The sequence below is a fragment of the Lycium barbarum genome, chromosome 5 (genome assembly GCF_019175385.1).
Source record: "Lycium barbarum isolate Lr01 chromosome 5, ASM1917538v2, whole genome shotgun sequence".
Classification (NCBI taxonomy): Eukaryota; Viridiplantae; Streptophyta; class Magnoliopsida; order Solanales; family Solanaceae; genus Lycium; species Lycium barbarum.
The window spans coordinates 88,898,914-88,916,156 of NC_083341.1; the positions used below are offsets into that span (position 1 = coordinate 88,898,914).

The 17,243-nt window shown below is 41.0% G+C and overlaps 1 protein-coding gene across 1 annotated transcript; it reads left to right on the forward strand.

The window, feature by feature from the left end:
• The first annotated feature begins 337 nt into the window (after positions 1 to 337).
• LOC132639560 (uncharacterized) lies at positions 338 to 763 on the forward strand. Its single transcript, XM_060355999.1, has one exon. The coding sequence runs from the start codon at positions 338 to 340 to the stop codon at positions 761 to 763; it is 426 nt and encodes a 141-aa protein (XP_060211982.1).
• The last annotated feature ends 16,480 nt before the right edge of the window (positions 764 to 17,243 follow it).

Here is a 17,243-nt window from a genome sequence, read left to right on the forward strand (position 1 = left end):
GTAACTGTACGATCCCAAAATCACAGAACATGAAGAACTTCCACCAAAGAACAAAAAGAAAATAGCTGAACTCATTCCTTCTCAAAGAATTTAAGCGGAAAAAAGTCCCGAGAAAGTCGTGCAAAAGTACGAAAGTGTAGTGATGAGGCCACCTCTACCGTTCCCACAGTGTTTTAAAAAATAGAAGGTACACGCAGCCTATAAGAAATTTCTTGACATATTGAAGCAGGTACACATAAACTTTCCTTTGGTAGAGCTCTTGCAAAAACTTTCGAAATATGCTAAGTACATAAAGGATGTTGTTGTAAATAAGAGGCGCTGGACAAAATTTAAGACAATGGCACTTACAGAGGAGTGCAACTCTATAGTGAGGAGAACAATTCCACTAAAGCTGAATGATCCGGGCAGTTTCACTATTTCTATCACTATTGATTATATCGAGGTTGAACTGGCATTGTGTGATTTGGGTGTAAGTATTAATCTAATTCCCACCTTTATGTTCCGAACGTTGGGGTTAGGTGAGCCAAGGCCAAAAACAGTTACTTTGCAGTTAGCTAATAGATTTCTTGCATACCCCGATGGTATAATTAAAGATGTTCTCATGAAGTTGGGTCCTTTTATTTTGTCGGTTGATTTTATTATCCTTAATTACGAGGCAGATAAGAATGTCCCTCTCATCATGGAAAGGGGATTTTTAGCGACTATTGATAAGGTTATTCACGCCAGAGATGGGAAGATGTCTATAACAGTTGATGGGAAATAAGCTACTGGAGCCCGAGCTCACGAATGCAGAGTTAGATCACTCTTTAGCTTCTTGAGATCCTTTGGAGATAGCATTGGTGTTACACCTCGGAAAAGTCCCCGTACATGTACAAGGAATAGATCGACAAGGGTATGAGTGTAGGGTGTTTTACTATGCAAGGGGTGATGATTTGTGTATTTTTGGAAATGAAAAGGTTATGGAATTTTATTCAGCTCAGTGGTCGTGAAGTGGTATACGACCCGTAAAGTGATTTACGGACCGTAAACCACCATCGTCCTCCAGCCTTTCAAGTTTCAACTTTCTGTCAAGTGGTGAAATGCTTAAATACGACTTGGAATACGGCCCGTAAACTGGTTTACGGACCGTAAACCTCGATCGTAAACTGCAATATTCTTCAGCCAACTTCTCTGTTTTGGACATGCTTAAATACGACCAGGGAGGACGGCTCGTAAACCAGTTTACGGCTCGTAAACTGTGGTTTACGACCACTGTTCACCCCGACTGGAATTCATTAAAGACCAGATTTTGAATTAATAAAGGGGACCAAGGCTTCATTTTATTTCATTATGCATCTACACCATTCAAGAACACTCTAGAAGCTCTCCAAATATTCATCCACAAAATTCAAGAGATCAAAGGGGAACCAAGATCATCAACATCTAATTCATGAAAGCAAGTGCATGAGACTCTATTGGAAGCCATCTTCTTCAAGAAATCTCAAAAGGGTTGAAATAGGGTTTTGGTATAAAAAGAGTATTGTTGCTCAAGGCTTGTTCCACCATCATCCAAGGTATGTTTCATGACTATACCATATGGTTCAAGGTATTGGAAGGCTTAGATACTTGAAATATATAAGAACATAGAAAATGGGCCTTGTATGGGTAAATAGTGGCACAATTGAATAGTAGTTGAATGGAGTCATGAATGTTGATAAGCTACGGTTGTGAATATGTTATAAATAACGTCTAGACCATGAAATAAGTATTATATACGAGAAAACGTGATAACGCGCTATAACCATGAATGTGGAGAAATTGGAGGAAAATGGTAGATTTTTCTCAAAGTGTATCAGTGATGATTGTTGAAAGTAATATTGGGAGTGTCGTTACGAATGTATGAGAGTGGAAATGAAACATGGGGAATGTATTAGAAATGAAGGGAGTGCTGCCCAATTTTCCTTAGAAATGGTAGTCCGTTCTTGTAATTACTTAGCTAACGACGACATGAATTCTCTTGAAGGTATACGAGTGCATTAAGGGAGAACGAGCAAGCAATAAGAATTGTAAGCGTCGAATGTATGTGAGGCTATTCCCTTTCTTTCAAAGGCATGATCCCTAGCTTACGATTTCATAAATGCTCCCATCTTTTCCTTGCTATCAAAGTTTAAATAATCTAAGATTCCGAAGCACGATTTCCTTCTTGATATTTCATAACTGTTTTCCAAAGTACTCCTATTTTCCAAACCAAAGGTTGCGATTATGTGAGCGTTATGATAACGACCGCGGATATTGTTTTCAATAACAATGATGATGTCAAAAGTGAAAGTATTATTATGCTGAACATGATGAGAGCAAATCTTATGTTTAAAAGTTTCAAGTTTATGATTTCAAGGACTATATGAGAACGTCGAGCTATTTACTGATTTCTCAATTTATTCATGGATGGTGACTTTATTTCTAAATCTTCCAAAGTATATGAATGGATGCCTTATGAAATTCATGATTTTATTCTATGCTTTCTTTTAATTCTATTCTTCATTGATAGTCTCGCCTTATAATAATTGCTCCTTCAAGGCGAGACAAAGCGACGATGATTACTCCATAACACAATCGGAGGCTTTCGACCTTACGTCACTCCAATGTACTTACAGCTTTTCCTTGGGCCCTCCAGCATGCCATGTATATTATGTATGTATATATATATAAGATATGAAAATGTTTTCAGGGGAAAGGGGGAAAGGTGAGGCGCTATAGACGCATAGCTACCTGTACCGCTGGCATATCATGATTCCATCCCGGACGCGGGATATATGGATTATGGATCGGGCCGTACGTTCCTCGGCACTAACTTATTATATTTATGTATCGGGCCGTACGTTCCTCGGCACTAACATATGATGACATAAGGATCGGGCTGCGCGTCCCGCAGCAATTTACTATATGATGCTTTATGAGTATGCATGCATGGATCCGCCTTAAGAGGCAAGCAGTTATCGATTATCTCCTTGTTCTTACTTTACTTTACTTTCTTATTCTTACTTTATTTCTTGATGTATGCCTCTCATACTCAGTACAATTTTCGTACTGACATCCTTTTCTTTGGATGCTGTGTTCATGCCCACAGGTAGACGGGAAAGCGGCCCAGACTGATAGGAGTCACTAGCCGAGCTGAAGAGCACTCCATCTTTCGGAGGTGCTAATTGGTTGTTCCTTTTGTGTATATATTTGTATGTCACTCAATAGAGGCTCATAGATGCTCGGTGTGGGTTGTGTGGTTCCACAACATGGGTAGTACGCATGTGTATAAATATATTGAAATATGTTTTTGTATCAACGCGTTATATTTTTGTAATGAAAAACAAATCCTCTTTTTAAAGTTAACCGGTAATAGATGAATGATTGTTAAATGGGTTAGGTAATGATAGTACGAGCGGTGCTCGGTGGTTAGTCCCGGGTACCCGTCGCGGCCCCTAGCCGGGTCGTGACAAAAGTGGTATCAGAGCAGTTCGTCCTAGGAAGTGACTACGAGCCGTGTCTAGTAGAGTCTTGTTTATCGGTGTGTTGTGCACCACGTCTATAAACAGGAGGCTACCGGGCATTTAGAAAACATGACCATCATTCTTATTAATAGATCGTGCGATAGAGCTGTGTTATAAGACTATCTCTCCCCTAACGGTGCGTTGTCATTTCAGCAAAATCGATGAAGGGAAAAGCTACGGCGGCCCAGAAGGGCAAGACGGTGGTTGAAGAAGGGCATGATCGAGAGCCGTCTACGGATATGGAGGAGGGCGAACCCCAGAATAACGCCCCACTTCGATTTTCCCATACCTCGCCCCCTTTTAAGGATCAGAGGGAAGCCTGGATCTTAGCTCCAGTACCCCCTGTTCCTTCACAAGATACCGCGGGCCAAGAGATGAGACAGGCCATTCTTTTACTGACTCAATTGGTAGCCGCTCAGACTCAGCGGCAGAATGCGAGTCACTATGACAGGGGTTGGAGAAAGGGAGTTAATTCCTTTGGGTCTGACTGTGAGATTAGAGATACGCCTCCACAGTTTCCCAGACCCAGATTTGATGGACCTGCTTATTCAAGGTCATCCCAGAGTCTCAGAGTTTCTCGTTCTCGGGTTCAGGGTGATTCGGGTCAGGAGAGGTCACCAGTACCACGATGTATTCAGTGTCGCAGGTTACATTGGGGACCGTGTCGCCGAGGCTCGGATGTTTGTTATGTCTGTGCTAGGCCAGGCCATTTAAAGCGAAATTGTCCATCGCTACGTGGTAAAAGTGAGGTTCGGACTACGGGAATGGTAACGAGCTCTTCATCATCGACACACCCTCCAAAGTCAGGGCCACAGGGGCTAGTAAGCAGTGGTAGAGACCGAAGAACGCCTAGTCCAAGCGGATCCCAGCATCATACCCAGGCGTTAGCTGAACGACGGGATCCTGAGTCTTCCCCTGATATTACTCCAGGTATATTGTTAGCACCCTTTTATGATTAATGCGAACACATGTGCAGGTAATCCGTATGGTAAATGCTATATGACTGACAAAAAAGGATAACAGGTTAAGTATGCCTACTTCGTGAGGCTATCCTATGTTATGAGCACGTAACGGGGACTGTAATGTAAAGTATAACGAGGAAACGCCTAAGGGCATGTTAAGCTTTATGTGAATGCAAGCGTGAAACCGGCAAGCGAACCAGGGAACAGTAAATGAGAAAGCTTGAAGGACCTTGATAGGGAAAACTCAGCGCAGGAATTCTTCAACGATCGAGACTATCGACAGAAAAAGGGGGAAGTCAAAGGGAATCAAAGTGAAGGGACATAGCAGAGTAGCAGAAGTCGTGCTTGGCATAATTACGGGTATGGATGATATCTCTAGTGGGTGTAAAAGATTAAGACTGCGGTAAGGATAAATAAGGAAAGTAGGATAATTAGTAGGAGGAAGGTCGACGCCATAGGAGCGAGATGGGGGAGGATCAGGACGGATAGAATTAGTTCAGGCAGCAAGGGACGGATTGACACAGGTGGTGTATCCTAAAGAATAAAGCGGTACTCAGTTAAGAATATGGTTCCTCATGTGAAGAGTCAAGGATCGATTATTAAGTGGGAGGAGATAAGATAGCAAAGAGGAAATGTACAAAGTACGAGTGCCTAAAGAATAGTGGCGTGGTAGTTAAAGGAGAACATATCTCCTACAAATATCCCATACCAAGTTAGAACGAGTGAAGTGAATGAGGTAAAGAGTTGAAGAGGAAAGGATGATCATGAGTTATGGGTCTACTGTACGACGATGAAGCGATGAAGTAGAGTGATAACTAATAATGATAGTGGTACAATGCGGAGATGAAATCGGTTCCAAGCGCAAACAAGAGTAAGAGAATAAGGAGGCATGGGGCGTATTAGCGGCGTAAGAGACCTAGGTCCTAGAGAAACGAAGGTGGAATTACGAACAAATATTGAGTACCAGAGAAGAGGGAAGTGACACTAGATGGGTGGCATGGATGGCTAGACCTACTATTAATGTAAGCGTCCCTATGGGGCAGGAAGTTGTTAAGAGGAGCGGGTGTAGATATAGACTCATAACTATTGGATGGGCTAGGTAAAATACATTTTTGTTCGGGTCGCTATATCGGGCGCGTTATTTGGTTACAAGACTGTAAGGTGAGTACGCTAAGACTTCACACAGAAATTGCTATAGCCGTAGATTATGGGGAACGGTATGAGTAAGATGTAGTATGGATAGAAGTACGTGAATTTAAGATTTACAGGTACGAGTAAAACCCTTAAAAGGGGGGGGGGGAGCGAAGAGAGAAGATACCAGAGTGAAGGTTGAAGTGACGAACCCTACGGGAGTGTATTGACTAAAAGCGGTAGAATAAGGACACGCAAAAGCAAGAAGAAGGGGGAAGAAGAAGAGCCGTGGGTCGGCAAAGATGGAAAAACACTGGTGACGGGCAGAGGTGGACTCACAATTCTCTAAGATTATACCACCTCATCGTCCCTATAAATTATAAATCTCAGCTGAATTTGTAGCGAAGTATAAGGCCGATCTGTGAGACGTTATGTCCCATAAGGTCCCAAGTGGCGCAAAACGAGGAACAAAATTGCGAAACTCTAATTGCACGACATGGTTGGAGGAGGGTTGGAATCAGTTTAGGGAGTACTGATTTGTTACTATTACTCTTCTAGCAGAATGGAAACTCTCGTTTCTCTGTCCTTATGTTGATTTAATGACTTCCGGGATTGAATACTCTTTTATCCCAAATAAAAATATAACCCCGGAGAATGTTGTGAATATAGTGGGTGACGGTAGCCCCAAGAAGAAGGCATGCAGGCCTGAGACACAGAATAATTCATGATATTAACATGGGTCTTATTGTAAAGTTACCCCGTTCCCGAGGTAAGGGCGTTAGCGAAAAGGGCATTGAGAAGGATATTGACACTTAGATGAATATGACCGTGGATACGGCATACAGATGAATACGACTATGAATGCGAAGATAGACATGGATGCAGGTATACGGATGGATGGGTACGAATGAGAAACGCGCAAAAAGAGTATGTAATTCGTAGATGTTGACGCGTCGCCAATGAGACCAAGTGAACACTTTGGAGAAGAGTAAGAGGTAAAGTAAGGGTGAGAGAGTCATGATGCCCGGGGTAAGTTAAAGGAGGGTATGTGGTAAACGGAACTGAAATGTCGAGTTGGCATTGCTGTGAGAGACAAATGGAATAATTGCTTGGGGCGTAGTATAAGTACAGGTTACCTACTCACCATAGAAGCCCGAGGATATGACAACCTACAAGAGCGATAGAATCACGGAATAAAGGGGGAGTTAGGTTCCGATGCATTAGATCCGATAAGATCGTATGCAACAAGCAAAGTAGCTTATAAATATGTTGGAACTCCCACTAGGAGCATGTCAATAAAATGATGCCCAAATGACAAGGAAGTTGATGTATGAGAAAGTACCCTTTGCCACATTAGATAGGTAAGTGCGAGGACTTCGAAAAAGGAGGTGGCTTAAATCAGAGTTTGGTGGCAAAAGCAATACTCGGGGAGAAATACTAGGGAAGCCAGAGTGAATGCGGAAGCCAAGTATCAGCACCTAGTCGAATTTCCAGGAAGAGTTCATGATGGTATGTATGTTTTAATTTTATGTTTTTGGTCGTGTGTGGCCATAAATGTGTTAATATTGTAATATGGCCCTGTGAGGCGAAGATATTGTGGGTTGTTGTAATTGAAAGGTAGTGTCCAAATTACAAAGGAAACTCTGGCCAATTTTCTTAGAATCCCCGCTGAGTTAACATTCGAGGACGAATGTTCCAAAAGGGGGGAAGAATGTTACACCTCGGAAAAGTCCCCGTACATGTACAAGGAATAGAACGACAAGGGTATGAGTGTGGGGTGTTTTACTAAGCAAGGGGTGATGATTCGTGAATTTTTTGGAAATGAAAAGGTTATGGAATTTTATTCAGCTCAATGGTCGTGAAGTGGTATACGGCCCGTAAAGTGATTTACGGACCGTAAACCACCATCGTCCTCCAGCCTTTCAAGTTTCAACTTTCTGTTAAGTGGTGAAATGTTAAATACGACTTGGAATACGGCCCGTAAACTGGTTTACGGACCGTAAACCTCGATCGTAAACTGCAATATTCTTCAGCCAACTTCTCTGTTTTGGACATTCTTAAATACGACCAGGGAGGACGGCTCGTAAACCAGTTTACGGCTCGTAAACTGTGGTTTACGACCACTGTTCACCCCGACTGGAATTCATTAAAGACCAGATTTTGAATTAATAAAGGGGACCAAGGCTTCATTTTATTCATTATGCATCTACACCATTCAAGAACACTCTAGAAGCTCTCCAAATATTCATCCACAAAATTCAAGATATCAAAGGGGAACCAAGATCATCAACATCTAATTCATGAAAGCCAGTGCATGAGACTCTATTGGAAGCCATCTTCTTCAAGAAATCTCAAAAGGGTTGAAATAGGGTTTTGGTATAAAAAGAGTATTGTTGCTCAAGGCTTGTTCCACCATCATCCAAGGTATGTTTCATGACTATACCATATGGTTCAAGGTATTGGAAGGCTTAGATACTTGAAATATATAAGAACATAGAAAATGGGCCTTGTATGGGTAAATAGTGGCACAATTGAATAGTAGTTGAATGGAGTCATGAATGTTGATAAGCTACGGTTGTGAATATGTTATAAATAACGTCTAGACCATGAAATAAGTATTATATACGAGAAAACGTGATAACGCGCTATAACCATGAATGTGGAGAAATTGGAGGAAAATGGTAGATTTTTCTCAAAGTGTATCAGTGATGATTGTTGAAAGTAATATTGGGAGTGTCGTTACGAATGTATGAGAGTGGAAATGAAACACGGGGAAAGTATTAGAAATGAAGGGAGTGCTGCCCAATTTTCCTTAGAAATTGTAGTCCGTTCTTGTAATTACATAGCTAACGACGACATGAATTCTCTTGAAGGTATACGAGTGCATTAAGGGAGAACGAGCAAGCAATAAGAATTGTAAGCGTCGAAGGTATGTGAGGCTATTCCCTTTCTTTCAAAGGCATGATCCCCAGCTTACGATTTCATAAATGCTCCCATCTTTTCCTTGCTATCAAAGGTTAAATAATCTAAGATTCCGAAGCACGATTTCCTTCTTGATATTTCATAAATGTTTTCCAAAGTACTCCTATTTTCCAAACCAAAGGTTGCGATTATGTGAGCGTTATGATAACGACCGCGGATATTGTTTTCAATAACAATGATGATGTCAAAAGTGAAAGTATTATTATGCTGACCATGATGAGAGCAAATCTTATGTTTAAAAGTTTCACGTTTATGATTTCAAGGACTATATGAGAACGTCGAGCTATTTACTGATTTCTCAATTTATTCATGGATGGTGACTTTATTTCTAAATCTTCCAAAGTATATGAATGGATGCCTTATGAAATTCATGATTTTATTCTATGCTTTCTTTTAATTCTATTCTTCATTGATAGTCTCGCCTTATAATAATTGCTCCTTCAAGGCGAGACAAAGCGACGATGATTACTCCATAACACAATCGGAGGCTTTTGACCTTACGTCACTCCAATGTACTTACAGCTTTTCCTTGGGCCCTCCAGCATGCCATGTATATTATGTATGTATATATATATGATATGAAAATGTTTTCAGGGGAAAGGGGGAAAGGTGAGGCGCTATAGACGCATAGCTACCTGTACAGCTGGCATATCATGATTCCATCCCGGACGCGGGATATATGGATTATGGATCGGGCCGTACGTTCCTCGGCACTAACTTATTATATTTATGGATCGGGCCGTACGTTCCTCGGCACTAACATATGATGACATAAGGATCGGGCTGCGCGTCCCGCAGCAATTTACTATATGATGCTTTATGAGTATGCATGCATGGATCCGCCTTAAGAGGCAAGCAGTTATCGATTATCTCCTTGTTCTTACTTTACTTTACTTTCTTATTCTTACTTTATTTCTTGATGTATGCCTCTCATACTCAGTACAATGTTCGTACTGACATCCTTTTCTTTGGATGTTGTGTTCATGCCCACAGGTAGACGGGAAAGCGGCCCAGACTGATAGGAGTCACTAGCCGAGCTGAAGAGCACTCCATCTTCCGGAGGTGCTAATTGGTTGTTCCTTTTGTGTATATATTTGTATGTCACTCAATAGAGGCTCATAGATGCTCGGTGTGGGTTGTGTGCTTCCACAACATGGGTAGTACGCATGTGTATAAGTATATTGAAATATGTTTTTGTATCAACGCGTTATATTTTTGTAATGAAAAACAAATCCTCTTTTTAAAGTTAACCGGTAATAGATGAATGATTGTTAAATGGGTTAGGTAATGATAGTACAAGCGGCGCTCGGTGGTTAGTCCCGGGTACCCGTCGCGGCACCTAGCCGGGTCGTGACAATTGGTGTACGGTGAAGACTTGGTGGACGATAAAAAAGGTGAGGAGTGTCTTCAAATTCTTGACACTTTTTGTGCATATCTACGAGCCAACACACTGTTTGAGGAGTTAGACAGACCGAAATCTTTGAAGAAGCCGAAGCCATCTATTGAGGAAGCCCCCATTCTGGAACTGAAGCCATTACCATCTCATCTGTGCTATGCGTTCTTTGGAAGTGGTGACACATTACCCATTATCCTTTCCGCTTATTTGTAGATGTGCAGGTTGAACATGTGTTGCGAGTACTAAGAGACAAAATCTGAGCCCTTAGGTGGACTATAGCTGATATCCAAGGCATCAGTAGTTCGTTTTGCATGCAAAAGATATTATTGAAGAAGGTTAGCACGCTCAGTGTGGAAAGTCAAAGAAGGTTGAACCAAATCATGAAAGAGGTGGTCAAATGGCTTGCTAGCTGCATTATTTACCCCATCTCAAATAGCAAATGGGTGTGTCCTATAAAATGTGTCCCAAAGAAAGGGGGCATGACTGTGGTGTAAAACTAGAAGGATGAGCTGGTACCTCAAAGAACTGTTATTGGTTGGAGGATTTGCATTGATGATCAGAAGTTGAACACCGCCACCAGAAAGGTTCACTTTTCTTTGCATTTCATTGACCAGATGTTGGATCGATTGGCTGGGCAACATTATTATTGCTTTCTGGATGGTTATTCAGGCTACAACTAGATTATGATTGCACCAGTAGATCAAGAGAAGAGTACTTTCACATGTCCATATGGCACTTTCGCATTCCGGAGGATGCCTTTCGGTTTATGTAATGCTCCAGGTATGTTCCAGAGATGTATATTGGCTATTTTCACCGATATGGTGGAAAATTATGTGGAAGTATTCATGGATGATTTCTCAGTCTTCAGGGATTATTTTGATGATTGTTTGAGCCATCTTGATGTTGTGTTGGCTCGGTGTGAAGAAACTAATTTGGTGCTTAACTGGGAAAAATGTCATTTCATGGTTCGGCAAGGCATTTTTCTTGGGCACAAAGTATCAAGCAAGGGCATTAAGGTTGACAGGGCTACTATCGAAGCGATTGAAAAATTGCCACCACTAGTGTCTGTTCGGGGAGTGCGAAGTTTTCTTGGGCATGCAAGCTTTTATTGGTGGTTCATCAAGGACTTTTCTAAGATCACGAATCCGATCTGAAAGTTGCTAGAGAAAGACGTGAAGTCCATATTCATGAAGCCTGTTTGAAGGCTTTTGACTAGCTGAAAGTTCGGTTGGTGACTGCACCTTTTATCATTACATCTAATTGAACTCTGTCTTTCGTATTGATATGTGATGCAAGTGATTTTTCTGTGCCGGCTATTCATGGTTAGAAAAGGGACAGCATTTTTCATCTTATTTATTATGCTAGCAAGACACTTGATGCAGCCCTGATGAACTATTCAGTCACAGAGAAGGAGTTATTGGTGGTTGTTTACGCCTTTGACAAATGCCGATATTATCTGGTAGGGATGAAGGTGATTGTCTATACTGATCACACTATTGTTCGTTATCTATTTGCTAAGAAGGATGTGAAGCGCAAACTTATTCATTGGGTGTTGCTGCTACAAGAGTTCGATATTGAGATTCTTAATCGAAAGAGCACAAAGAGCCAAGTAGCAGATCACTTATCGAGACCATATTGATGAAGATGTGGTGATTAAGGAAACCTTCCTAGATGAGCAACTTCTTGCTCTTCAGTCAGCCGAGCTACTTTGGTATGCAAATATGGTAAACTTTATAGTGAGTGAGGTGTACCCACCCAATGCAAATTATGAGAAGAATCCGCGAATTATGTACGATAGCAGATTCAACATTTGGGATGAGCCGTACCTCTACAGGACTGGCACAGATCAACTGGTTAGGAGATGTATTCCAAAGGAAGAAGTCCGTGCAATTCTTGAGAGTTGTCACTCGTCATCTTATGGTGGACATCACACCAATGACAGAGCAGTCACAAAGGTACTACAGTCAGGGTTTTATTGGCCGATGTTGTTCAAAGATGCTCATGAATTCATGAGGGCATGTGATAGCTATCAAAGAAATGGGAACATTTCAAAGAGGCATGAAATGCCATTGAATGGCATCTTGGAGATTGAAGTATTTGGTTGTTGCAGTATAGATTTCATGGGACCCTTCATACCTTCCAAGGGGAACAAGTACATTCTTGTTGCAGTCGATTATGTCTCAAAATGGGTGGAAGCCATTCTAGTCCCTACCAATGATGCTAGTGTGGTGAGAGATATCTAAAGAAGAACATTTTCATGAGGTTTGGGACCCCGAGGGCCATCATCAGTGATAAAGGTACACATTTATTTAACCGGCTCTTTGATAAATTGTTGTTCAAGTATGGGTGAAACACAAGGTAGCGACTGCTTATCACCCTCACACGAGTGGTCAAGTAGAGGTGTCCAATCGAGAAATCAAGAGGATCCTTGAGAAGACTCTGAGCGTGAGTGGGAAAGATTGGTATCTGAAGCCTAATGATGCTCAGTGGGCATACAGAATAGCCTACAAGACTCCTATTGGCACATCTCCATACAAGCTAGTTTTTGGTAAGGCGTGTCACCAACCGGTTGAACTTGAGCACATAGCTTATTGGGCGATAAAGAAGCTGAACTTAGACATGTACAAGCTAGTGAAAAAGCGGTTGTTGCAGCTACAAGAGTTGGATGATTTTAGCGGTCACGCCCCAAAACCCACCCTAGACGTGACCGGCATCCGACGACATGAACATCATCGGAAGAACCTAAATGATGCAATAATAACACTTGAACCCACCAGGTTCACCATTCGCCTCCAACAGTTTAATAAAATAAATGCAAACAGATCATGCATATAAGAGTTAAATCAGCGAAAGTCTTTGTAATTTAAATAATTCAACCAAAACATGATAGTGTGCCTGAAAGAGTTAAACAACAACTCTTCTTCTACCCACGTTCGAATGTATACTAAGGAGCTTCTAAGAATAAGGAATAAATGTCTAACTCATCGGGACGTAGCCCGGAAACTAATATAAATAAATTGAATTAAATAAATAGGGTGTCCCACAAAAAAATATGTGGGCTCACCCAATCAGTAGCAACCGCAAGTCCTTCCTAAACGCCCGGAGTATCAAGAACCTGCTCTTCACCGTTACCTAACATACCACTAAAAACAACAATGGTATGCCTGAGTACTTCGTACTCAGTGAGTGTCTCGGGGACAACAAGTAATAGGAAAATAAAGTACAATAATACATAAAGAAATCAGTCCTGAAAATCATGTGAAACGAATGTAAGAACAATTATTCTGTTTGTGTATCTCAATAAGAACTATCAAAACCAATTATAAGGCCTCTTGTGAAGGTACAATTTCAAATATGCCTTTCAACTGATCATAATTAACAACAACAATTCCATGAGAAAATAAGAATTTCACACATGCCAATACAGGCCCAAGAATCAAGCACATCGAAGGGGTGATCGTAGAGGTTCCCTTGTCACAGTGCACCACACCGGAATATGAAATTCAACGGTGGCTATCCTTCCTCCCGAATAGCTAGGCATAATCACACCCCAGGTAGCGAACCCGGAACTGGCCACTCTTCCTCCCGAATGGCTAGGCATTTTCACACTAGGATCCATAGTGGATACCCTTCCTCCCGAGTAGCTAGGCCAAACACAACAATCAAATTCATAGCATGGAAGCTGAATTATAGCCTAGAAGCTAAATCACAATTATCTCAATGTAGCCACACCATCCATTTGCATTAAAGTTCAATGCCATTATGAAAATCCATAATTTCATAGATAATATTGAAAATGTTTCCAATTCTTTAAACAAGATTCCTTTGTCTTAGTTTCTTTGTAAAGTCATCCATACCAACAATTAACCATCATCACTGATCATCTCTTATAGAAGAAAACGATTATGATTCCATATACGTATATAGAGGATAATACAATCAAGGTTTAATGTGGGCTTGTCCCTTCACGCACACAAACCACAAGCAAATACATTTATTAGGGTTTTGCATGAGAAGTTCACCTTGTTATTCAATAAAGAACCTTTGAGAAGAAAACGTATATCAATGACAAGGTTTTTAAAAGAGAGACATACCTTAGTTTGTTAAACAAAGTTTAACAATTCACTTTCCTGGTGAAGAACACCCAAACCCTAGCTTGAATCACTTTAGGAAGAATTATGTTGCAAACCCTAGGTTTTAGTCACAAGAATAATGTTAAGAATCATGGGTTTGTTGTTAGGATTGATAATCAATGATTAAGATGTTCTTACCTTAGTTGTTGAGCCCTAGAGAGATATTTTCGTCCTTAGGGTTTTTGAGAGTGAAAAGAATGGAAGAAAAACTAAAATTTTGCAACTTATATAATTTCAGCCCGCCAGGCACAAAGGACCGAACAAAGGACCGAACAAAGGACGGAGCGTCGAACAGAACGACGAAGCATCGATCTGCTCTGTCGAATGGTCTTTGTGCTAGGTCAATTCTACAGTACAAATGATGGAGCGTCGATCTGCTCCGTCAAAGTCATGAAATTTCTAGTGAGAAACTTTCTCTACCTCATAATCGACGGTGCAAAGGACGGGGCATCGAACAGAACGAAGGTACAAAGGACGACCGTCTAACCTCCTATTCGTGAAACTGTAGAGAATTTTCATTTTGACCATCTCCTCTTGTTCTTTAGCCTAAAGCCATGCACATAATCCAACATATAAGGTTCCAAAGGACTCATACAATGCTTTGACAGTCTATACGGATTTACAGGATTTTACATTATCCCCCCCCCCCCCCCTTAAGATTCATTCGTCCTCGAATGAGAGTAATAGTCTAGAAAAGAATTCACTAAACCACAAGTTGCTTCTAACAAACACAATGATTAATCCATAAGTAATTTAAAACGCTAGCTCATACCTGCAATAGGGAACAAGTGAGGATATCTCTTCTTCATGTCCTCCTCTGCTTCCCAAGTAGCTGCCTCAGTATTATGGTTTCGCCACAAAACTTTAACTGATGCAACATACTTTGTTCTTAACCTTTTAACTTGACGATCTAGGATCTGAATCGGTTTTTCTTCATAGGTTAACCCTTCATTAATTTCAATCTCTTCTTGGTTCAACACGTGGGAAGGATCTAGTTTGTACAACCTCAACATCGAAACGTGAAATACAGGATGCACCATGGCCATATCAGATGGTAACTTCAATTCATAAGCCACCGTCCTAATTTTCCTAACAATCTCATAAGGGCCAATGAAACGGGGACTAAGTTAACCCTTTTTACCAAACCGCATTACTCCCTTCATCGGCGACACTTTCAAGAATACCATGTCATCGATAGAAAACTCTAACTCACGCCGCCTCATATCCGTATAGGACTTCTGTCTATTCTGAGCTGTCTTGAGCCGTTGCACAATAAGATTAACCTTCTCAATTGCTTCATGAACTGAACCCGGACCCAACAACTCCACTTCAGTTGGTTCAAACCAGCTAATTAGAGACCGACAACGCCTCCCATAAAGAGCCTCATAAGGATACATCTGAATACTCACTTGATAGCTATTGTTGTAAGCAAATTCCACCAGATATAGGTGTTCATCCTAACTTCCTCCAAAATCGATTGCACATGCTCGTAGCATAGCTTCCAAAGTCTAAATAGTTCTCTCCACCTGCCCGTCAATCTCACTCTAGTTCCCAACCCTTCCTGAAAGGATGTCCAAAAATGAGGAGTAAATTGCGTTTCTCTGTCAGATATAATCGATGTCGGAACACCATGCAATCTAACTATCTCTTTTAGATATAACTTGGCGTACTCTGCTGTGGTATATGACGTCTTCACAGGGAGAAAATGGGTAGACTTTGTGAGTCTATCCATAATAACCTAAATCGAGTCAAACTTGGGCTTTGTGCAGGGTAACCCACAACGAAATCCATATTGATCTCCTCCCACTTCCACTGCGAAATCTCAATATTCTCAGCCAGGCCTCTAGGCCTTTGATGTTTAGCCTTTACCTGTTGACAATTTAAACACTTAGCCACAAAGTTAGAAATATCAACCTTCATGCTCTTCCACCAATAGTGTTGTTTCAAATCTTTATACATTTTCGTAGATCCCGGATGAACCGAATACTTGGAACTATGAGCTTCGATCATTAATTCTTGTCGAAGACCATCAACATCAGGAACACACAATCATCCTTGCAACTGCAGAGCACTATCACCAGTGCCAACAGTAAATGAAGTGTACTCACCTCTTTCCACTCCATCTCTCAGCTTTGCCAAAAGTTTATCATCATATTGCTTGGATTTTATCCTTTCCACCATGTCAGACCGTGATGGCATGGTTCCCACTAATTCTCCATCTATGGTTTCATCAAGTCTGACCCCAAGACTAGCAAGTCTTCGAATTTCCTTCCCTATGGGCATGTCATGTGCACGCAAATAAGCCAACGTGCCCATAGATTTTCTACTCAGAGCATCAACAACCACATTAGCCTTTCCAGAATGATACAAGATATTCAAGTCGTAATCTTTGAACAACTCTAAGCACCTCCTCTGCCTCAGATTCAACTCTCGCTGCTTGAAGATATATTGCAGACTCTTCTGATCAGTAAAAACATCACAATGCTCACCATATAGATAATGTTATATCCCGTATTTTGCGTATTCGGATAATTCAAGATAATTGCGGGAAATTAAGGGCAAGGCAATACTTTTGACCTTGTTTAGCACACAAGTTGTTCATGAAAGTTTTGATGTGGAAATATTAAGAAAGGCTAGGGGCAAAGAGGGAAATTCGCAAGATGGCTCATCGAAAATATGGAGGAAGGCTAAGGGCAAATTTGGAATTTGGAAAATAAATTTTCATGAATTACAAAAAAAAAAAAAAAAAAGTGGGCTTTAGTGAATGGGCCATTTGGCCGTCCAAGTGTGGTGTGGGCCAAGGCCCACATGGATGCATAAAATAAATAGCCTAAAAGATGACTTATTACTCATATTATTCATCTTTTTCACCTTAGAAGATTGGAGAAACTTGGAGAAAAAGGGACAAGGGCCATTTCGGCCATGGCATACCAAACAAAGCCTTGGAGAAATCTTGATCAAAAAAATATTTTCTTCTAGTAATTCAACCAAGTGGAACGTCCCTAACAACATGGAGTAATTTTTGAAGTAAGCAAACCATTCATTAGTGCAATATACACCCTAGCCGAGTAAAGAGATGTGTGGAGAAAAGTATGTGTTCAATCTTCTTTTACTTGTG